The 25,117-nt window shown below is 38.6% G+C and overlaps 1 protein-coding gene across 1 annotated transcript in view; it reads left to right on the top strand.

Annotated features, from left to right (window-relative positions):
- The window catches only part of ARHGAP20 (Rho GTPase activating protein 20), a 116,333-nt gene that overhangs the window by 7,790 nt on the left and 83,426 nt on the right, over window positions 1-25,117 (top strand). Inside the window, exon 2 of the mRNA XM_058186162.1 lies at window positions 11,998-12,086. Coding sequence (XP_058042145.1) covers window positions 11,998-12,086 — 89 coding nt within the window. The remainder of the gene's footprint in view (window positions 1-11,997; window positions 12,087-25,117) is intronic.

Here is a 25,117-nt window from a genome sequence, read left to right as displayed (position 1 = left end):
CCCTGATTAGCATGTTAGTGGTGTTAGGTTAAATTAAGGGAAGAATTCTTGTTTTTACATTTTCTTCAACTTAGTGCTCTTCAAAGATACCAGATTGTACTTTTCAGAAATGTAGGAGTGCTGGCTGCAAATGCCGTGATTCCTGTGCAAATCAGCCAATTGTGAAATAGTTTGAGTAGGATAAGTAATAAATCATGATTTATTTGCATTGCAAATCTGCAGTAGCTGGATTCACACACCAAGTCAAAGCCAAAAATACACGTTCAGTACGATACATTTGCATGAAGAAGGTATGAGCAGAAGAAAGTCCTCTGGTAGCATTTCTCTGTGTGTGTATTTTGTAGTTGCATAGCAGGCAGAAGTTCAAAAGGTGAATAAAAGTTTAATACAACAACAGATTATTATCTTAAGAGCTGCATGAATTTCTGCTTGTCTCGTATTTGGGAGATCTGCCAGAAAAGCTACTTGTGAACATTGGTCTTGGTATGACAAGCTGTTCCTGTTCATAAATCATTTTTTACATGAAACTATTGAAGTTAAGAACTCTTTGTTATAAAATGCTCTGCCTTTGGGTGTCTAGCTCTTGCATCAGGTAACTATGTTGAACGCCTCAAAGTCATATATCAAGCCTTTGTATACTGAATTGTCATATTACAGAACTTCTTATGGGACCTGGGATTCAAGCTGTTTTCAGTTATTAATATAGTTCAGGGGTGTCAAACCCGATTTCATTGAGGACCACATCAGGGTTGTATTTGACCTTGGGGGCTGGGGTGGATGTGGCCAGGGTGGGCGTGGCAAGCTTGATGTCACTCGTGTTGTGGGCGTCTGTGGTGGCCCAAGATCTCGGACAACGAAAATGGGCTCCTGACCTCCATTTTCAGCCACGACGGCCTCCTGCTGCCCTCTGCCAGTGAAAACAGAGCTGGGGGGGGCCACACACAGCCCCTCCCCAACTCCATTTTCACTGGAAGAGGACAGCAGGAGGCTGTCGCAGCTGAAAATGGAGCCTGGGAGGGCAGTGCATGGCCCCCCCAAGCTCAGTTTTCCCTGGCAGAGACACCACGGGCCGGTCCTTTGCTGTTTCTAAGGAGGCCCGCGGACCAGATTTAAGCACCTTGGGCCTTGGGTTTGACACACCTGATAAAGTTCATTAAGGAACATTACCCCAGCTTTATATGTAGTTTTATGTGAATGCTGGAAAAAAGGTTCAGTGGGTTAGGGTTGGCTGCGGAGTTCATGCTCTGTTGAATTTAGAAGGACTTACATGGGTTTGTTAAGAAGCTGAAAATGATTCCAAAATAAAGGGTGAAACTATAGCTAGTCCCCACAGTCCCTTGAATTTGTTGATGTCTTGAACTATTTAAATCATTTTTATCACTGTTTTTGTTATTCTGACATCATATGATCATGTCTGTCAGAAATTATCAGGCAATATATTATTGCTAAACATTGGTGTCTGATGATCTCCACTGGGAATGGTAGAGCTTTAGTTCAACACATCTAAAGGGCCTTGGGTTGGGATTGGAGGAAGCTGCTTCCAATAAATATTGTTTTTAAAATAATCGTTATGAATTTGCTTCTTCATTTTACCAGGTCTAGGGACAGCTTAAAAAGTAACCTGAAATTATCACAGATCTTAGCAGAACTAGGGGAGACATGATAGCAATGTTCCAGTATCTCAGGGGTTGCCACAAAAAAGAGGGAGTCAAACTATTCTCCAAAGCACCTGAGGGTAGAACAAGAAGCAATGGGTGGAAACTAATCAAGGAGAGAAGCAACCTAGAACTAAGGAGAAATTTCCTGACAGTTAGAACAATTAATCAGTGGAACAACTTGCTTGCAGAAGTTGTAAATGCTCCAACACTGGAAATTTTTAAGAAAATGTTGGATAGCCATTTGTCTGAAATGGTGTAGGGTTTCCTGCCTGGGCAGGGGGTTGGACTAGAAGACCTCCAAGGTCACTTCCAACTCTGATATTATTATTATTAAAGCATGAATAAAGAAAAAAAGACAGGAGATATAGTTACGGCACCCACATTCCTCACTCAAAAACCTCTATTCTTACTACAACTATTTTTGCTGTAATAAATAACTAAAGGGACATCACTCACCCTTGTTTTACTCCCTGATGTATGCTGAACCATTTACTAAGCAGTCAGATTAGTTTTAGGAATTAAATGGAATGTTTAGCATGCTTGGATTTATAGCATTTGTTTCAGTTCCCTTCATCCCATATACTTCTCTGAAATAATTCTTCTTGCATTCCCTCACTTGAATTTCATCCCAAGTGTGTTTCATTTCTTCAGTTTAATTCCAGGCAGTCTGCAGGATGCTCCTTTTTTAGCTCTCTTAACCTACTGTACTTCCAAAAGTGTGTGTGTGTGTGTGTATGTATGTATATGTATATGTATATATATATGTATATGTGTCAGGGGTGAAATCCAGCAGGTTCTGGAGAACCGGTAGTGGAAATTTTGAGCAGTTTGGCGAACTGTAGCAGAAATTTTGAGTAGTTCGGAGAACCGGCAAATACCACCTCTGGCTGGCTCCAGAGTGGGATGGGAATGGAGATTTTGCAATATCCTTCCCCAGGAGTAGGGAGAGAATGGGGATTTTGCAGTATCCTTCCCCTGCCACGCCCAGCAAGCCACACCATGCCCACCAAGCCACGCCCACAGAACCGGTAGAAAAAATAATTGGATTTCACCACTGATATGTATATATAATTTCTAGCAAAATTGCTATGTATTTTTTCTGCTTCTTTTAATCCCAACTATTTCATGCTCACTTTGACTATGTACATTCATTGCAATCAACTTTTTTCCCCTTATAAAGATATTATACAATATCTTTAGCTCCTTATATTTTTACAGTAAATCATTCCCATTCATGCATTTTTTTTCTTCAGCTATTATTTCTCTATTTCATCATTCCACTGGGCATCCTTTTTTCATTCTTTCTTTGGCATAATTTCATGCTCTCGGTATAGTAACATACTTCTTTTAACTGTTCCAGGTGGCTTCCTCAATCTCTTTCCTTATGTCCACTTTCGACTGCATGTGGCTGGCCGATCTTTCTAACTAAATTAACTTCTCAGCTGTTTCTTCCAATTTTATGATCTCGATTTAATAGGGAACTAGTATGTTAAGATGATAGTATGTCAAACGTGGGTTTGAAGACTTGTTGGTACTTAGAAGGCATCTCTTTTTCTTTCTTTCACTGAGAAAAAAATCTGTCCAGAATTGTAAAAAATGAAGTTGGTTGCTCTAGAATAGAATAGAATAGAATTTTTATTGGCCAAGTGTGATTGGACACACAAGGAATTTGTCTTGGTGCATATGCTCTCAGTGTACATAAAAGAAAAGATACGTTCATCAAGGTACAACATTTACAACACAATTGATGATCAATATATCAATATAAATCATAAGGATTGCCAGCAACAAGTTAGAGTCATACGGTCATAAGTGGAAAGAGATTGGTGATGGGAACTATGAAACGATTAATAGTAGTGCAGATTCAGTAAATAGTCTGACAGTGTTGAGGGAATTATTTGTTTAGCAGAGTGATGGCCTTCGGGAAAAAACTGTTCTTGTGTCTAGTTCCTTTCACAGAGTGAACTTCAAGGTCTAATAATTTTTTAGAAGTGGGCAGTCTCTACTTATATATTTGCTGCCCATTTCACTGAGATTTTATATGATTAAAGTGGCTTTGATTTGCAGTGCAGACATGTTTCAATTTTCCATGATTAAAATGATTAGGATAGCAAGGTAACCTCTGTGTGTAATTTCCTACATTTTTAATGACATGGTTTTTTTAAGAAAGTTCCTATCTAGACACCTTTCTCCATCTGATACCCTTCATATACTGTAGATATGACTGTGATGCCCAAAATTACTAATCCGAAAAGTGCTGGCTATAGTTTAGTTGGGGTAGAGATCAGAATGAAATTTTAAATGCTTTCTGCTTCATTGTTTTCCTGAAAAGTTAGAAGGTACAAAGCAAATAAAATTATATTTGATTTTTCCGAATATAATGATCAGCAGAAAACTATAAGAATATAAAAGATATAAATAAAAGATATAGTTGCCACATTCTGGGTCCCTTCCATCCAAAATATAATGCTAGGCTACATCTTTATAAAGCACCATATAAACTGATGATACATATCAAGTGTTAAAGATGAATACAACCACCCTAAGTTGTAAGGAAGATCAATGAAGAAAATGAGCATGGTTTAGGCCTTTAGGTTTTTTTTAAAAAGTTGGCAGTTATTTTGGTCTCCCCAAAATTAATTGGATAACTTTAATTTATCTAGAGCAGGGCCCCCCAGCCTGTGGACCATATATAACCCTGGAGAGCTAGTAATACTGCTCCACATGATCATAAACATTTAACATTATGTGATACTTATATACATTAACTATATTATATATTCTATATGCGGCCTAAGATTTCACTCAATGTAGTCCAGGCAAATCGAAAAGTTGGACGCCCATGATTGAGAGTGTGAATAAGCAGCTGGTGACCCAAAAGCATATTTGGCCGATAGGCATTTTTCCCCTTTACCTAATAAGCAAACTTATCAGATTTTAAGATGATGAAAATGTTTACATTTTGTTGAATTTGAGCAAATATTGCTTTTTCCTATCTTTTTTTCACTCACATATAATGCCCAAACAATAGAGATTAATACATTTGTGTGTACACCTTCTGCAGGATAGGGTGTGATATGGTAAAATTTTAATCCTGATTTGTTTAATATACAGTATCTGACCATACATATTGTGGCCAGGTGATACAATAAAGCTTTAATTTACTTGATATGAATTTGAGTGCAGTGCTCCAAATTTTTATCTACTGATTGCCCCCATCTATTTTCTTTAGTTTTATTTTTATTACGATTTTCTTTTTTCATAACAATTGTATATTTCATTTCATTTCATTTTATTTATTAAATTTCTATACCGCCCTTCTCCCGAAGGACTCAGGGCAGTTCACAGCCAACGTAAAACAGAATTCATACAATATATATAGATAAATTAAAAACACTGTAAAAATCTGATATATTCAACAGAACTGTGACATTATTGTATATTTTGGATCTACCTTCCATATATTTTTTATATACATTATATACATCTAATCATCTGATTGCCCCCACCTAACAGAACAAGAGAGTTGTGTCCAAATCAGCTTGTGTAAGGCAATTAAATGTATGTTAATTTTACATGAATCATTTGCAGCAGTTTATAGCAGTTGCACAATAACTTTATTATGCAAATGACATAACTTATGCCAGTTGCAGGAAATGACATGATTAATGTAAATGAAGCAATTCGGTATTTAACATTAATGAACACCTCCCCACCAAATTGGTCCAGTTATGATTTCACTCTACTGCAAAATGTATATTGCTAATTTCTGGGTGATAGAAGTGGGTCATATATCATCCGGATGTTTTACATTAGACAAGGTGTACTGTGATGTGAATGAATCATAGAATCATAGCCTTCCATTGAGGACCTGTATACTGCACGAATCAAGAAGAGGGCCGTGAAAATATTTGCAGATCCCTCGCATCCTGGACATAAACTGTTTCAACTCCTACCCTCAAAACGATGCTATAGAGCACTGCACACCAGAACAACTAGACACAAGAACAGTTTTTTCCCGAAGGCCATCACTCTGCTAAACAAATAATTCCATCAACACTGTCAGACTATTTACTGAATCTGCACTACTATTAATCGTTTCATAGTTCCCATCACCAATCTCTTTCCACTTATGACTGTATGACTATAACTTGTTGCTGGCAATCCTTATGATTTATATTGATATATTGACCATCAATTGTGTTGTAAATGTTGTACCTTGATGAACGTATCTTTTCTTTTATGTACACTGAGAGCATATGCACCAAGACAAATTCCTTGTGTGTCCAATCACACTTGGCCAATAAAATTCTATTCTATTCTTCTAGACTTATTTTAAAGGAAGGACGTTTAGAATTTTGCCTCTTTACCATTGCTGTGATTTTTGTTTCCATGCTTCATAATTATATCCAGTAATTAATCCAAAGTCACTCAAGTTATTTAGAGTTTTAGGGAAAGAGATAAATTTAGTTTTGTGATAATTCTATAACCTTGAGAGCACATTGCTGAATAATAGTATCCAAGACCCAGCTGTTCTCTATGACAATGAGATATCTGAATGGACATCAGAAATTGGCACATTTTGTGTAGATTTATCTGTGCTTGGAACTAGCATTTTTTTACATTCTATTGGAAAAGAGGACGGGCATACTCTGTTAAGTGTTAATCTGCTTGCTTTATTTATGTACATTTGTGTGCACTCATGTGAGTTCTTGGTTGAATGGCTGGAATTTTTTAAAGAAGATGATTTCTGCTGAAATTCTGGAAAGTAATCTTGGCATTAAATCTTACGGGAGGAGGTTTCTTTTAAACATACCAAAATCAAAGTGTTTTTCTTTTCTTTTCTAAAAAACTCTTGTCTGATGGAATAGCAAGTTGTAACATTTCTATTATTTTATATTTTTTAATTTAAATCAAGTCGTTTTTTCTTTTTTTTCACTATTGATCATCTATACCACAGGTGTCAAAGTCAAACTCGAAGTTTTTTCCCTTCGCGGAGCTGGGGTGGGCGTAGCCTGTGCATGACGCATCTGGCCTGAGGGCCACTAGTTTGACCCCCCTGGTCTATACCTACCATCAATTTTCACTATATACATGATGTTTTATAGGCATTCCGTCTATTCAAACTTGGGACAGTTGGGGGGAATGAAATCCTTTTAATTCAATTTTACATGGAAATATGAGGCTGATAATGTGTGTCAAATCTCTAGACGTAGACTTGAGCTTCGTTTTATGACCAAAATTATGCATTCTGTTTGCTTGGCCATGCTGAATTTTTTAGTAGGTAGATTTGTCCTATATTTATTTGGATTAAAAGTTTATTTTACCCGGTGCTTTCTCCTTCATATGGGGGACGTTGTGGCAAAGTTTTACAGAATTGAAATCACAATAGCCCTTTGTCATGTTGTTTATTTATTTCTTGTATTTCGTATTTTAGGGCACACTGGTAGATGAACATTTTGTCTAACTTTTAAGTATTCCAAGAGAATGTTTCAAAAACGTTCTTTTGTTTGTGGTGTCTAAAAGAGAGTTGAGTTCCTTAAAAAGTACACTGGGCATGATTTGAAAGAGAGCTCTTGCACATGCCTGTGATTCATTAAAACCAGTGGTGAAATCCAGCAGGTGCTGACAGTTTCTGGATAACCGATAGCGGCGGAAATTTTAAACAGTTCAGAGAACTGGTAGTGGAAATTTTGAGTAGTTCGGAGAACCGGCAAATACCACCTCTGGCTGGCTGCAGAGTGGGGTGGGAGTAGAGATTTTGCAATAACCTTCTCCCAGGAGTGGGGTGGGAATGGAGATTTTGCAGTATCCTTCCCCTGGAGTGAGATGAGAATGGAAATTTTGTAGTATCCTTCCCCTGCCACGCTCACCAAGCCACGCCTACCAAGCCACACCACGCCCACCAAGCCATGCCCACAGAACCACTGATTAAAACAGCCTTCTGTGTCAGATTAGAAAAAAGATTTTGCTGTTTTAAGGAGTCCATTAAAGCAACTCTTGCATGGTTGAGAGCTGCAGTGTTATAATATTGTGAGGACATCATTGCCATCTTTAAAGACTTAAATCCTCCCCATTCTAGCTCTGGTCTAGTCTGGTCTGCTTTGGTTTGCTTTGGTGACTAAAATGTTCCCTTACAATTGCCACTAGCCCTTGAAATAGTTTTAAAGAACTCTTAAGTGACCATGATAAACATTTTGGACATTGCAAACATTGGAAGTAGTGGATTATATTTTAGTGGCTATGATTATTTTAAAGCCAAACTTTGAATCCTAGCAAACAATTTTTGCTTTTGAGTGTTGGTGCAGGAGAGAAATATGCACATACATATATTCCACTTCAAGTGTTTCCCAGTTCTTATGATTGTGGAGGAAAAATGTAATGTGTGTTGGGCATTCTTTGTTAAGATATTAAAGACAAAAGGGAACATAGATCTCATTTCTAGTCTGTATTCCTTTTTTAAAAAATTTGAATGTCTTTCTAGACTTTAATGGAAATAGCAATAGTTAAAAATACATTGTTAAAAATGTATATTATTTCATCAAATTTAATTTCTCCCAACTATTTCTATATCTTTCTATCAACTGTTACACAAATAGAATAGAATAGAATAGAATTTTTTATTGGCCAAGTGTATATTTATTTATATAAATATATTTATTGGCCAAGTGTATATATAAATCCTACAGAAAATTATAGTATAAATCTATTTTGGGGTAGGATTAGAAACTTTCAATTCCTCCAACATATAAACCTAAATCCCAATTCAGACATTTCTTAAATAGTTGCTTGGAATGTTGTCTGTTATGACGTTATGAAATTTTTCCTTTCATTCAGGAAACAGGACACAAGACACTGTTTCGTGACTGAATACTGTAAATAGATCTCGACTAAGCCTGGAGAAATAATAATCCATTTGTCTAAAAATGAAACTTCTTGATTCATCTAATGTTTTTTTTTCCTTCCTTGGCAGAAATGCAAGTTGTCCACAAAAATAATGGCAGAGCTTTAGATTTATAGTACAGCTTTGTATTTCTACCCAGGAACGAGCGGCTGCAGTAAAATGAGTTCATGCTATAGCTTGGAATATGTGTGTATCAATTCATCTTTAAAATACCTTTTTCATATCAACGTAGCCCATCGTTCCAACATTGCAGGTAGGACAGGAAAGTGTGTAGCGTCCATCAGCCTGGAGGCAAATTTGAATATTGAAAATCAATAATGAGTTAAGTTGGATTGATTGACCAAAAGAAAGGAAGCATACAGGTAGCTCCCAACTTATGACCGGTTACTTAGCTGTTATTTGTAGTTGTGATAGACCTTCCAAAAGGTACTTACGGTTACAAAGTTTTAAAGTTCGGACAGCCCTTCTCCTACAGTCATGTGAACTCAATTTGAGTACTTGGCAGTCAGCTCTAGGTACAGTGGTTTACAGTGTCCCATGTTCATGTGACCACGATTTACAGTGTTTTGCTGAAAAATGGGGTTTCCTTCTGGTTTTCGGCAAAAATGAACAATACGTTTGCTTAATGACTACAGTGTTTGCTTAAGAACTGGGGATTCACTTAATGATGATGATGATTCATGTAATGACTGCTACAAAAACAAGGTTGTAAAATTGGGCCAGTCCTGTGATAGCTCATTTTACCACCCTGAAGACTTAGGGCCGTAATGGGCAAACTCCACTACAGTCATAAGCCAAGGACTACCTGTACTTCTTATGTTTTAGATGAAACATACATAAACCTAACTTATCCTTATTCTGTATCAAAACATGCTGCTCGTCATCTCCAGGTCTTATAATACTTCTTCTAAAAATAGCTTGTCAATGTTTTTACGTTCACTAGCCAATATAATGAAGGTGGTTTATTGCACGTGAATCTCTCTGAGGCTGCATTCTGTTTCATGTCTGTTTTACAGAAAGTGCCATCAATATTTAGTTTGTTTGTTTGAGTGATTATTTATGTATTCAGTTTCTAAGCCACTCACCTCAGCCAAGTGACTTTGGGGGGCTGGGGCGGGGGCTTGCCATTCTAAAACTATAAAACAGTTAAAATAATTAAAAACAATAAAAACATCCGCAAAGTAAATACAAGTTTATTACAATAACTTTAATAGTGTTCTGAGGTAAAACCGTTCTGAGTAGCAACCAAATGCAGAGGGGGTCTGAAATGGAAAATCGGAAAGTTTTAACCTGCATTTTATACTTCCCTTTTAATAATTGTCATTTGAGTTTCATTTTTTGAGAAGTTCTTTCAGCTAGAAGCCGTTTGCGGCTTTCGTAAACAGTTATTAAGTGCAACCACTAGTACTTTTGCCTATACTAAAAAACAAATCCTCAGAGGGACCTTGTTTCAAATGATGCAATTTGTGCTGATTCTGTTAATGGTTGAATTGGCTCAAGTATGAAATAGAACTGCCCTTAATTAAATTAAATTAAGAGTGAGCCAAGTTCTAACAAGCACAATCTTCCTGAGGAAAACTAAAAAGAATGTGATGAATTGTTAATTAAAATAAGTTTAATTATAGTTTATTGCTTGTATATTGAGTACTGTATTATCCTTTATTTAGTATATAACCTCTATCCAAGGCTGTAAGTGAAACAATAAAACTGTAAAACAGACAAATCCAAATTTCATAAAGCCAGCACACATAAACTCATAAAAAAATATTAGTTATTTTAATGTAGATGCCAGTCTTGAAACCAGCCATTTCCTGGTCATCTGTGCCCTATTCTTTAATACCTTACACAAAGACGTCTTGACAACCCTTCTGAGTGGCAATACTGTAGGGAGGAAACTTTCTTGTCTTTGATTGGCAGCTGTCCCACAATGAATGGACCTTGACTGAGAAGGCCTGCCCCTGCTGTCCCACTCCTGTCTTCCTGGGGAGTAGAATCCACAATATTGTATTCCTTTTTTGGCCAGAGGGTAGGATCTATATTATTCTTTTTTGTCCTGCTTGTATTGAATGGACGGAATCTACCAGAGCAGTTGTCTCAAATACCGTATTTTTCAGAGTATGAGACGCACCAGAGTATAAGACGCACCTTAATTTTTGGTGAGGAAAACAAGAAAACAAGAATTCTGCCTCTGCCAACCAGCATCAAGATCAGCCATGTCCAGACTTCCACTTGATTTTGATAACGAGCAGCACAGATCTTTTTATCTGTTTAAAACAAACCCTATAACTCTACATGCGTTTAACTGAAATGAGTGGGGTGGGGGATGATTTTCATGGGGGCAGAAGAGGGACTTGGCATTGAAGGCTCTGCTCCCGAGATGCCCCCGTCTTCCTACCTATAGCTCTGGGGGTAGGGTCGGAGCACAGCCTGAGGAACAAACCTCTTCAGGATGATCGGGGGGGGGGGAATCTGCCCAGCAGCTTTGGCAAACAAGGCGGGCCTCAAGGCGGTCACCCCCTGGCCAACCCAGTGGGCAGCTCAGGCCAGACAATGGTTGCGATGACTTCAGTCCCCAGCAATGTGAGGAGCTACTGCTGCCGCCATCACCTAAACCCTTTCTATGCTCAGGAGCTTAGCTGAGCGGGAGCCATGAAACGTCCCTCCTTTCCAGCCACCACTGCCCATTGGCCCGATTCCCTAATGCAATTTTCAGAGCCACTTTTCAGGCAGCGGCCAGTTCCCCTGCAATGTGCAATGGGGAACCAGGAACCGTTTTGGATTTGGGGAGGGGATTGCAGCACTGCCGTCTGAAAATGCTCCTTCCCGTTGCACATTGCAGAGCCGCACACCCTCGTCCTCCTTCTCAGTAGAATTACCTCTTTCCTCCTAGCCAAATCTGCCACCTAAAACGTGAAACACTTTTTTTTGCCTCTGCACACCCCACTTTTGGAATCAGGAAGGGGATCGTGGGTCTGCTGCCTGAAAACGCTTTCCTTTGTAATCGGGAAATTCTGAGCCTCTACGCACGCCCTGTGCTTACCTGCATCCAAAACGGGGCGCGTGGAGACTCCTGGGAGAGGGGGAGGGGGGCAAGGCCAGCCAGGAGTGGGATTTAGGGGTTCTCCGAACTGCACAGAATCTTAGCTAGAGGTTCTCCCGAACCCCTGCGAATCCCCAGAAGCCCAACCCTGGCTGTACCTTTTGCTTCTGATCTAGATAATTTATAGTATTCTAAAAAATTCTCCTCTGTTCTTAGGACTGAGAAAGGTTTTCTACTTGTCTGTCTTAAATGATCTTCAAATGGAACCGATCTTGTTTCTTTGTATTTTTAGATCTTTCCTTCCATACTATAAAAATATCTCCTAGAGTCACCTCAGTTTAATAATAAAATAAAATTTAAAAATGTTCAGGTTTAATTTTGTTTTGATGTTTCAGCAGAAAATGAAGAGCTTGGCCCAAAGACGTCAGTCAGCACCATCCCTGGTTCTCAGCAAAGCTCTGAACAAAGCCAGAACAAGTGCCAGGTAAGACGGACTCTTATTTCTTCTGGCTCCATTTTCTTCATAGTGTGGTTTTGATGAGTAACTGTATCATACATGGCTAAACTAGTACCTGGAGGTTAAACTGTAAGCAGTTTCATGTTTAGAATGTTCTTGCCTTGGGCAACTGGGAGGTGTGGCGAAGAAAGCAAAGTTAGTAGAAAAACAGACTGCCCCCAGAATTCCATCTCCGTTAGATTAGATTTAGATTACCCAACCCTGACCCAGAAAAAGGACTTTGTGTCCTAAAGTTCCCTGGTTTGTGAGAGTTGCAAAGAGTGTCTGTATTTTTGCAAAGCAATGATGAAATTGTTTCTTTCTTGAGTTGACATGATGGCAAGTTCAATCCCAAAAAAAGATACACAGTACTTTATTTCTGCCAATAAAGCAGAGTTCGCTACCAGGATGATTTCTTTACAAATCTTGGCTTGTTTTAACTATGGTTTTATATCGGAATTCTGGCTTCTTAGATCAGTTGTTTTCCAGCAGCTATAAATGAGATGGTGTGAGTGGAAAACAAAGCTTTATTCTTTTTATTCTAAATCAGCTCCAATTTCCATAAATGCTTAGACATGCACATCATATGGTATGAGATTTTAATAGTAATACAGTTTTAGTTAAATTTGTAGTTGAGATGTTTCTGGTTTAAGCTAAAGGCTCTGGAGTTTAAGTATTAATTTCATTCTTAATAATTGTTTTCACCAATGTTTCTAATTTAGGTTGCCTTCTCAGGTGACATTTCTTCTTTCAGGAAAAAAAACAACTATTTTCTTAATATTTTACAGACCAAGAACAACAAAATCACCATCAATTTGTGGGAAAATGATTTACAGCAAAATCTTTACTTGGACAACTATAGTAAAGTTACTGTACTTGTTTAGGAGTAATTTTTAGCCAACATAGCATTTCTTTGCTTTTTATGTAGACAGTTACTTCAGTTAATTCTCCCAAAATGCAGGTCAGGAGATTTTTGACATTAATTTTCAACTGCATGAAATGAATGCACTATGGGTCCATCCAGGATAGTAAGAAATATGAATTAAAAAGCTGCTTTGTAATAAATCTTCGGTATGAAAATCCCAGAATTCTTTGCAAGGACAGTTTCATTGGACAGTTTGCAAAATGTAGTGTTTGGCAACAACTTCTGAAAAACTACATTTCACTATAAAATGGTTAACAGATGATAAAATTACTGGGATGTTTGTACAGCATTTTCTGCTTTACATTGGTCACCTCAAGATTAACTGATTTTTTTTTTTACACTTTTGTGTTTAATTATTATCCAATAAATTTCTAAGGCTATATTTATAACTAATTTCTCCTACTCTTATAATTTATTGGAATTGCAGCCATTCAAGTCACTGGCAAAATTGCAAGCAAACACAACTAGCTCATTTTAATACTTATTCACATTTTTTAAACAAAATATTAAGTTCAAGTTTAAATAGATTACAGTTTTCTTTTGGTACTAAATATTAATACTAAATACTAATACTAAATACTAACATTTGTTCAGCAGGCTGAGGCAAAGAGGCAGTCCCGGAACCAGTGAAATCTGGGGACTGGGCAGGGGTCAGAATGTATCTGCCCTCAGTGTGGAAGGGATTGCCATTCTCGAATTGGCCTTTTTAGCCACACTAGATGCTGTTTCCAGAGCACGATACCATAGTCTTTTGAGACTGAAGGTTGCCAATAGAATAGATAGAAAATACTAATGTTAATAGATAGTCATTCCAATGTCTTATGAGTATTTGATTAATCACTACAAAACTCCTTCCCGGCTGCATCTTACATCTGTAGAGGTTTTATATGAATATCCTATTTTAGCAGCTGATTCATCTCTGTATTTATTGACCTTAATGAGAGAGTTTGGTTAGGAAATACTTGGAAAAGCTGGCATATTTATATTTTCATGGCCTTTCATAGGCAATTCTGATGTATCTTTTTTCCTGCTGCATGACAATCACGCCATAGGCTACTGATTTAAAACAGTTAAAATACAGTAACTAATTTAAATAATATTTAAATGTTCAATTAGATTGAATATTTCAAAGTGGCATTTTTAAAACTGATTTTTTAAAAAAAATATTTCTTGGTCTAAAAACTTGATTTAATAGCTATTGTTGAATTGAGTTGAACCATTTCTGAAAACTACTGTGAGCCTTTAGCCATTCTACTTTGTTGTGATTTATTTCTGCACAATTGTTTCGTAAATCTAAAGTAGTTTTCAGCTTTACTGAAAAGAAACTTGTATAAAAGTGAAATCAAAATGAATGACTTTATTCAAAAAGAGCGATACAATCAAACTCCTACTGTGCATTTGTATAGATCAACCTGTGCTCCCCTTTAGTTGTGAAGCTCTCAAAAACTGGTTTCATAGTTATTTCTGAAACAAAGTATTCAGAGTACTAAGGCATTCCTTACTGACTATCTCCTTCTCCTGTGATCCAAAAATAGGGCTAGAAGTGTGTTGTTGTTGTTGTTGTTGTTGTTAGTTGCGAAGTCGTGTTCGACCCATCGCGACCTCATGGACAACGTTCGTCCAGGTCTTCCTGTCTTCTACCATCCTCTGGAGTCCATTTAAACTATGCCTACTGCTTCAGTGACTCCATCCAGCCACCTCATTCTCTGTCGTCCCATTCTTCTTTTGCCCTCAATTCTTTTCCCCAGCATTAGGCTCTTCTCCAGTGAGTCCTTCTTTCTCATTAGGTGGCCAAAATATTTCAGTTTCATCTTCAGGATCTGGCCTTCTAACGAGCAGTCAGAGTTGATCTCCTCTAGGACTGACTTGTTTGTTCGCCTTGCAGTCCAAGGTGCAAGGTGAGCCTTGGAGGTGTCTTCTCCAGAAGTGTGTAGGTTTGTAAAAATAACACTTCTTTTTGGAGGCATTATCTACCTCCTCTTTTGGCCCTATCCATCCTATGTTCCTAGAATTGATATTTCTTTGAGCTCTCATTCTTGTTTGTCAAAACAGTTTCCTTGTATATAAAATGAAAACCTAGTTAAAACCAGATAAATTCTCTTGGCCAAGAACCATGAACGAAGTGATGATGGAAAGTGAAAGTGCAATAGTGATATCAACCCATTCTATCTAAAATTGTACAGGAGGAGTGCTGTGTTAGTCTGTGGTAGGCAAACATCAGGAGGTGTCTCATAGCATTTTTCAGGCTAACAAATTTTATTAAAAGGTATTTGAGCATCTGAAGAAGTGAGCTACAGTTTACAACGTCTTACGTGTTTTAGTAAAATGTGTTAGCATGAAAGGGTGCAGACTCCTGGTTGTTATTTGTTAGTTGTTATTTCAGACTAACTGGATTCATTAGTGTTCTTATATCTAATATTTCCTAGTCTAATCTGAATCACAAATTGAAGCAAAAATAGAACACTAATAATGGTGTCTGATCACTTCCTGTCTCTGGCATTTACAAATCAGTTTGATCTCTAAACAATCCTGTTCTCTCTTCTGTTTGTTGTCATAATTATGAGTGCAAGATAATTCTTCTATTCTCCTTTTTCTGTCATAATCTCACCTATCAGATAATGGTGTTGGCATGGCTTCTTCCATAAATAATACTTCCACTGAAAATACTGCAACCAAGTTCACACTAGACATATGTTGAAAATGGTAACATCAAGCAGCATCTGCTCACTTACGGTCTGCCTTTTAAAAAAACAGATCTTGCATTTAACTCCACTAAAAATTTATTCAGGAAGATATTTGTGAATATGGAAAATACAATTATGATCTACTTGTTTAGCTCTGAAATTTTATTGTGTGGGAAGTGTCTCAGTGGTGATTCTTCATGCAATGTTTTAGATTTGTCTGAAACAAAAATCTCTATTTTTGCTTTTCTATGGAGAGATAATAATTGAAATCAAGACTAGCTAACAATTGTATTAGTATGAGTCCAAGAGACCTTTGTTTGCATAAAGCATGAAACCATATTGTATTACTTTCTGCTTTTGAGCAGAACAAAAATGTTAAAAAGGGATTTTTTTTTTCAAATTTTAGCCCCTTCAAATCTAGCTTTCTGATGATTCTTTGTTGATTCTAGTAGATAATTGGCTACTGATGGAGAGAACTCATTTGGTGAAGATGTGGCTGACCCATCTGCAAATTGTGTCCCTCCCCTCCATAGTTATCTGGGAAAAGTTTGAGCATGTGAGCATTATTAATTAATTTGGACAGGATTCTTGGAATAGTGAGATTGGCCACTTGGTTTTAGATCCATGTCCCTCCTACGGTACTTGATCGAAGTCTCCTGGGAGGTGACATGTGGTTGTGTCCATTTGTTGGTGAATAGTTCTCTGTAAGAGATAGTGGTTCCACCCAACTTAAAAGAGGAAATTGTCTGACCCCTTCCTCAAGAAGCCATCGCTGGACTCAATGGAACTGGACAATTTCAACCTAGACTCCAGCCTTGCCATTTTAGGGAAGATTGCTCAGGAGGTGATCAGTTTCCAATTCCAGAAGGCTTGAAAGAAGGAAAGAGATTATCTCTACTTTTATGGTTGAATTTCAAGAGGGAAATATAGTACCAAGATGGTATTTATTACATTTGTGGATGACCTCTGGCAGGACTGGAATGAAAGCAATCTTGACCCTTCTTGGTTTCTCAGCAACTTTCAGTACCATCATTCATAGCACCTTCTGGACCAGCTCAAGAAAGCCTGGTCCTTTCTCCAAGGGCAGTTGTCCAGAAAAAAAAACCCAATTCCAAGTAAAAACTCTGAAGCAAGCATTTTTCAAAGTTCTATTTACTAGGCTAGGTAAACTGGCACATCTGGAAAAACCCAAATCTGAGAGGTCCGGTTGATTTTTCCTCAGTAAATCAAAAAAAACCCAAACCATCCCCTGACTCCGCAGTCGATCACATGCTCCAATCACCAACCGTCCCATCTCGAGACAGCACTCCGACCACTCCTTCTCCAGATGCAGGATCGGCCTGACCTTGACCGACAGGAAGAATGCTATTATGTCTAAAGACAACCCCTCTACAAAATCCCCCCCTCCTACTTTCCCACACATGAGGAAGTGGCAGCACGGAATCTTCCGGCCTAGTATGGGATACTGACAGCAGTATCAGTTGGTATTGGCAGAAGGGAGGCTGGTACCCTTGTATGATGCTTCAGGATTGTACTTTCTGCCTGCTTCTACCTAACATCTCCATAAAGTTAGTGTTTCTTGAATTATAACCTATTTTTGAACTTTCATATAATTTGCAGGTTTTAGATACTTTTTAAAATGGAGATGACCATCATAAAACTGATAGGCAACACATAGCAACACGAATTTTGTGTTCTATTAATGTAGGGGAAGGAATGGCAGAACCAAGTGGTGGAATTAAAAGAAGGATCAACCTAGAATCTCTATGTAGCCTCAAGCGGACTAAACCCAACCCCGCCCCTTTGAATTCCGTTGACCCTTTGTAACACTTAGCAGGTGCTGAATCTTAGTTTACAATATTCCTGTGCAGAGGCATAAGGAGCAATAAATCAATTTTATTGGAATTTCACATGTGGACCTGATCTTTTATACCTGACAATTAGTTTTGCTTTAAAATCCTATTCATAATTACAATTTTAGATTTGCAGGCACATAGGAAAAGATGCAGTTTTTAAGGCATTTCTCCCATCCATGATGAACAATACTAAAGCTCCATGTTTCATGAAAATTCTCCTCTTGTCTAAATCACAGTAAATGATTTTGACATATTATTTTCCAGCTCTGTGCCAAATGCTAAATATTCCTAGATAACAGTGATCACATATGTTATCTGGTAATGCAATCAGTTTAGCTCCAATATGGAAATACAGTTTGTACCTTAAAGAATTGTACTCTGTGTCCTCGAGGGTTTAATTTGGATAGTCTGCGTTACATAGCTGAGAGATAGTAGAAGATTTAGTAAATATAAATTATTAAAAGAACGTAACTGTCCAATTCCAGTAGACAGTGTTTCATTAAACATGCCCCCATGGGCTGTTTTCTAAAACAAGAAGAGTGTTGGCTAATCCCCTGCATTCATTTTTATTTTTAATATGCATAGGTTTTTATGGGAGAACAAAAAAACATGACCACACTTCCATTGTCACCTTTAGGTTTCTAGAGCTGTTAACCATACACTTACTGTAACTGCTGTTCATCTTTACCAGAAGACCTGGATGTGTTTCAAACTAAAAAAACCTTTTCTAATCAATGCAACAGATTGCATTCCTTTGATGAATTTCCTCCATTTTATATCTCCCAATTAGTTCTCAGTGCTTCGAAATAATTATCAGAGAGAAGGCATGCCAAGTTCAGACAACTAACAAACTCTCCTTGTTTCCTGGGATTAATTGGTACTTTGGGCTAAGGGTGTAGCCTCAATTAGTGGCTTGTTGACGATTTGTTTTACAGTTTTTGACCCAAGTTTCCAGATCACATTATGGTTAAAGTCTTATTTGGGATGATGAAACTGATAAGCAAAGCAACAAGACGAATCACAATATGAACTTGCTTGTGGTGACTTTTTCTTGAGAACATTGTGGAAGTGACCAGCCATTGTTACCTTCTAATATTTTATAAAGTTTCCTAATCTGTTTTAAAGCTCTAGGATTTTCCAGGAGGCTTCCCATTTAACTACTTATCAGGTCTGAACCTGTTTAGCTTTTTGAAATCAGTGAAGAATCTTGGTTTTCTGTGAAATCATCTACTGTAGATAGTTGCACTGTCAAACTCTGAAACACTAAGCACAACATCCAAGACTGAATTTGTCCTCTGCAGTTGCCTCAATTGGCCAATGAAAATACACAGGGCTAGAGACTGGGGCCTAGTGAGCAGTGAACACTAGACCAGGGGTCTCCAACCTTGGCAACTTTAAGACTTGTGGACTTCAACTCCCAGAATACCTCAGCCAGCAAAGCCAAGGTTGGGGACCCCTGCACTAGACTGTTGCTAGAAGTCAAAAAAAAAAAAAGTGAAATGTAGATAGATGTTTAATGAAAGCATTTTTTTCTATGAAGCTTTTTTTTTTTTTAGAAATTTGACTAGGAAAACTCAGCATAATTTTTGAAGTGAGAAGCAATTGATATATAATTACCGTATATACTCGAATATAAGCCGATCCGAGTATAAGCCGAGGTCCCCAATTTTACCCCAAAAACTGGGGTAAACTGGGACTCAGTATAAGCCGAGGTGGAAATGAGGCACCTACCGGTTGGGGAAAGCCTCCTCCTCAGCTGAGAAGGCTGGCGGCTCCCCGCCCGCCCTCTCACTGCACCGCAGGGCTTCCGTCCTAAAATGTGAAAAAGAAAAAAACTGAGATAGCGTATATACTCGAGTATAAGCCGAGGGGACGTTTTTCAGCACAAAAAACGTGCTGAAAAACTCGGCTTATACTCGAGTATATACGGTATTTAAAATAAGCCAATACTGTTGCAGTTTCTGGTGTGATGTGTGAACAATGCTCCTGCGGCTTGTTCAGTGGCACCACAAGTAAAACAACTTTAGATTAACACAGTGTGAATTCACAAGTCATGTAAGGACTCAGGCCACATTTTTAAAAAATCTCTAAAGGAGTATCATAATTGTTTCTCATCAACGACTGAAACAAGTATGAAAAATGAAGCCGTGTTCGTAGTTGAAGTGAATGTATGTGGGTAGGAAATCTCCAGGAATCTGAAGGTTAGCAGGGACTAAGCAGTGCACTATTATTGCCAAGAAGATGACTTAGACATGCCATAAAGTCAAAACTGATTGAAGAGAAATGTTGCTCTTATCTATCCATAACAGATGGATACTTGCAGTTACAGTAGTCCTCGACTTATGACCACAATTGAGACAATAACTTCTTTCTCTGATTCTGCAGTGGGTTTCAATTTTTTTTTACTACCAGTTCTGTGGGTGTGGCTTGGTGGGTGTGGCTTGGTGGGCGTGGCAGGGGAAGGATACTATAAAATCTCCATTCTGTCCCCAATCTAGGGGAAGGTTACTGCAAAATCCCCATTTCCCCCGATCATCTGGGACTCGGGAGGCAGAGAATAGATGTGGGCGGGGCCAGTCAGAATTTTTATTACTGGTTCTCCGTGAACTACTCAAAATTTCTGCTACCAGTTCTCCAGAACTGGTCAGAATCTGCTGAAACCCACCTCTGCTCTGATGAAGCCATCAAGTAAGTCATGTCCAATTTTGTGAGCTTTTTGACACAATTGTTAAGCAAATCACCATGATCATTAAGTGAATCATGTGATCATTAACCTACATTGAGTTTAGTTGTCAGAAGCCTCCTGAGAAAATTGCAAATGGTACTCACGTGACCCGGGGATACTGCAACTATTATAAATATATGCCAGTTGCCAATCACCCAAATTTCGATCATGTCACATGGGGACACTGGTTGTAAGTGCAAGGACTTGTTGTAAGTCATTTTATTCAGCGCCATCATGGCTTCAAACAATTGTTAAACAAATGGTCTCAAGTCAAGTACTTATTTTCAAAGATCCCTTACATATAATCATGAAATTCATTCCTTTTGCTATTTTTTTTAAAATTTTTCATCCCTAACTGAATGCTTGTTCCAACAGTGCATATTTTAACTTAGTCTACCCTTCTTAAATAAAACTGAAAATGTAGGATGTGGGGAAGCTGATCTCCTTGAGAACAACTGTACCCAAAGAGATGAGATTGAGAATGTCATTTCTAAAAATCTGCAAGACTAGCATGGCTATATCGCCCTTCAGAATTTAAAGCTTTGAAAATGTATTGGTGCCCTACAACTGCTTTGCAAGCAGTTGAATGTGTAACATTATCATACCAAGTAATTGTGCTATTGTATCTTCAGCTGCAAGTCATGGATAGACCCTGCAGAGCGTTCTACCGAGAGAATTAAAACCATCTAACCTCATAGTTATGAGGGCAAACACTGTTGCTATTATGGAGCAGTCCCAGAATAAACAAGGATATGACCTGCACACCTGAGAAAACACCTTATTTCGGTTCTCTCTATGGAGCACTCGATAGTGGAAAGTCCTTTTGTCATTGAGCGATCGGGCAAAAGGTCTACCCTTCCCTGTTAGACGCTTCTCGTCCAGCTCAAAGTGGAGAGAAATATTCACATTTTTCAGCCATGGGGAAGTGAAAAAACTTTGAAAAAAAGTGCATTCCTTTGTCATTCACATGACAAATAAGCAGTGTTTCCTTGTTTTAAGGTAGTGAACTGTGAGATAGAGGTAGCCCTTGCTTTCCATTTGTCCTACTGTGTTTATCCACTCGTAGCCTCTCTCGTTCCATTTTTCTTTTATTAATGTCACTTGGCACAAATTCTTAAAATTTCCTTTTTGGCTCTCTCAGCCAAAGCTTGGAATGTATCACTTATCTAGGAACCCAGCTATGTGCAATACACATGTCCATGTTGCTTTTGATCCCAGCTAATTAAGGGTCAGGACATGCAAGAGTTATTTGGTGCTGTCATCCTGTGATTTTTTTTTTCCTGTAACATTGCTATGAATTGAAATTGGCCTCAAACGTTGTCTCAAAACTGGTTGAAACTGAAGTGGCTGCACCTTCAGAAGCCAGAATCAAAATGCTGATTTTGAAACGATTAGTTTAAAAGCTCCTGGGTAAAGCTATAGGGCAGTGATGGCTAACCTTTTTGCCATTGCGTGGCAAAAGTGGGGGGAGTGCGGAGGGGGTCATATGCACATGATCACACCCATAATTCTATGCGCCCCACCCCACCAGGCATGCGTGCGCAAACCCCCCCGTGCTCTCCCCGCTTTTGGCACGTGATGGCATGGTGGGCCATCGTGGCACTGGAAGGCCAGTTTTTTGCTCTCTGCAGGCTCCAGAGTCTTTCTAGGAGGCTGGGGAGAGCGAAAACAGCCTTCCCTATCCACCCTGGAGGCCCTCCAGAGGGCGGAAACAGCCTTTTTCCTGACTTCCGGTGGGCCCAGAAGGCCCAAAAATCAGCTGGCCGGCGCGCATGTGCACGCAGAGCTGAACTCCCATGCCCACCAAACTGGCTCCACATGCCACCTGTGGCATGCGGTGCCATAGGTTTGCCATCACAGCTATAGGGAATTATGCCTTTTCCTTGTTCTGCCCATTTACTCAAGCTGTCTTCAGAAGTCCTCTGGATATTATTTTGGAAGCTAACTGGTTGGGGGATTAGGGACAAGCATAGCACCATGCCTTCTGGAATATCTTTTCTGGAAGTCTTATCCAGAAATGGCACATAGTTCCTTTGACTTTCCAACCCCTAGGAGAAGAAGAGATCTTGTTTTTCATGGCCTTTTACAATTTGATTTTGGGCTTTATTCTGCTGTTGAATATTATTTGGGGTTTCCTCCAACCTCCAACTTCTTACTTGCTTTGGAAATAGCACTCATTCAAGGTGCATATTTGTTCAACAAATAAATAGGTCAATTTTAAAACAAGTATTTATGAATGCTTTGCCTGAGACAGAAAGCACAAAATATAAATGCTTGAAATTCCCTGTTTCATATGCATGAATTGTTTCAAGTATTTTGCAAGAGAGCTTAAAAAACATTTCACAAGGTGCCTACCTGTCCAGAAAGACCACAGTTGAACCCAACATTTACATTTATGTTGCTAAGCAAGACATTTGTTAAGTGAATTTTGCTCATTTTTCCATTGACTTTGTTTGTCACGTGATCACATGACCTTGGGACACTGCAACCGTCATAAATATGAGTCACTTGCCAACTGTCTGAATTTTGATCATTTGACCATGGGGACGCTGCAATGGTCGTAAGTGTGAAAAATGGCCATTAGTCACTTTTTTCAGTGATGATATAGCTTTGATTGGTCACTTAAATGAACTGTTATAAGTCAAGGACTACCTGTAGTTGGATGGGAACATTCTGAGAAATTTCAGGACTGTAGGCTAGATAAGGAACTCTGAAAACATCCTAGAACAGGGGTCTCCAACCTTGGCAACTTTAAGACTTGTGGACTTCGATTCCCAGAATTGAAGCAGAAGCAAAATTCTGGGAGTTGAAGTCCTATATAAATATGATTAAATAAATAAATAAATAAAATAATAAGTCCACAAGTCTTAAAGTTGCCAAGCTGGAGACCCCTGTCTTAGAAGCAGAAGTTGCAAACTGCTCCTGTATTGTTTTCATGAAAACACTAAGAATATGATTATGAAGTCATCCTGAATCAAGCTTGATTCAAAGAAGACTTTCCCTCATGCAGTGGTAAAATCCATTTTTTTTACTACCAGTTCTGTGGGTGTGGCTTGGTGGGCATGGTGTGGCTTGGTGGGCATGGTGTGGCTTGGTGGGCGTGGCAGGGGAAGGATACTATAAAATCTCCATTCTGTCTCCAATCTAGGGGAAGGTTACTGCAAAATCCCCATTTCCCCCGATCATCTGGGACTCGGGAGGCAGAGAATAGATGGGGGCGGGGCCAGTCAGAATTTTTATTACTGGTTCTCCGTGAACTACTCAAAATTTCTGCTACCAGTTCTCCAGAACTGGTCAGAACCTGCTGAAACCCACCTCTGCTCTGATGAAGCCATCAAGTAAGTCATGTCCGATTTTGTGAGCTTTTTGACACAATTGTTAAGCAAATCACCATGATCATTAAGTGAATCATGTGATCATTAACCTACATTGAGTTTAGTTGTCAGAAGCCTCCTGAGAAAATTGCAAATGGTACTCACGTGACCCGGGGATACTGCAACTATTATAAATATATGCCAGTTGCCAATCACCCAAATTTCGATCATGTCACATGGGGACACTGGTTGTAAGTGCAAGGACTTGTTGTAAGTCATTTTATTCAGCGCCATCATGGCTTCAAACAATTGTTAAACAAATGGTCTCAAGTCAAGTACTTATTTTCAAAGATCCCTTACATATAATCATAAAATTCATTCCTTTTGCTATTTTTTTTAAAATTTTTCATCCCTAACTGAATGCTTGTTCCAACAGTGCATATTTTAACTTAGTCTACCCTTCTTAAATAAAACTGAAAATGTAGGATGTGGGGAAGCTGATCTCCTTGAGAACAACTGTACCCAAAGAGATGAGATTGAGAATGTCATTTCTAAAAATCTGCAAGACTAGCATGGCTATATCGCCCTTCAGAATTTAAAGCTTTGAAAATGTATCGGTGCCCTACAACTGCTTTGCAAGCAGTTGAATGTGTAACATTATCATACCGAGTAATTGTGCTATTGTATCTTCAGCTGCAAGTCATGGATAGACCCTGCAGAGCGTTCTACCGAGAGAATTAAAACCATCTAACCTCATAGTTATGAGGGCAAACACTGTTGCTATTATGGAGCAGTCCCAGAATAAACAAGGATATGACCTGCACACCTGAGAAAACACCTTATTTCGGTTCTCTCTATGGAGCACTCGATAGTGGAAAGTCCTTTTCTCATTGAGCGATCGGGCAAAAGGTCTACCCTTCCCTGTTAGACGCTTCTCGTCCAGCTCAAAGTGGAGAGAGATATTCACATTTTTCAGCCATGGGGAAGTGAAAAAACTTTGAAAAAAAGTGCATTCCTTTGTCATTCACATGACAAATAAGCAGTGTTTCCTTGTTTTAAGGTAGTGAACTGTGAGATAGAGGTAGCCCTTGCTTTCCATTTGTCCTACTGTGTTTATCCACTCGTAGCCTCTCTCGTTCCATTTTTCTTTTATTAATGTCACTTGGCACAAATTCTTAAAATTTCCTTTTTGGCTCTCTCAGCCAAAGCTTGGAATGTATCACTTATCTAGGAACCCAGCTATGTGCAATACACATGTCCATGTTGCTTTTGATCCCAGCTAATCTAAGGGTCAGGACATGCAAGAGTTATTTGGTGCTGTCATCCTGTGATTTTTTTTTCCCTGTAACATTGCTATGAATTGAAATTGGCCTCAAACGTTGTCTCAAAACTGGTTGAAACTGAAGTGGCTGCACCTTCAGAAGCCAGAATCAAAATGCTGATTTTGAAACGATTAGTTTAAAAGCTCCTGGGTAAAGCTATAGGGCAGTGATGGCTAACCTTTTTGCCATCGCG

The sequence above is a fragment of the Ahaetulla prasina genome, chromosome 5 (genome assembly GCF_028640845.1).
Source record: "Ahaetulla prasina isolate Xishuangbanna chromosome 5, ASM2864084v1, whole genome shotgun sequence".
NCBI lineage: Eukaryota > Metazoa > Chordata > Lepidosauria > Squamata > Colubridae > Ahaetulla > Ahaetulla prasina.
This window is presented reverse-complemented; position numbering and strand designations above follow the sequence as displayed.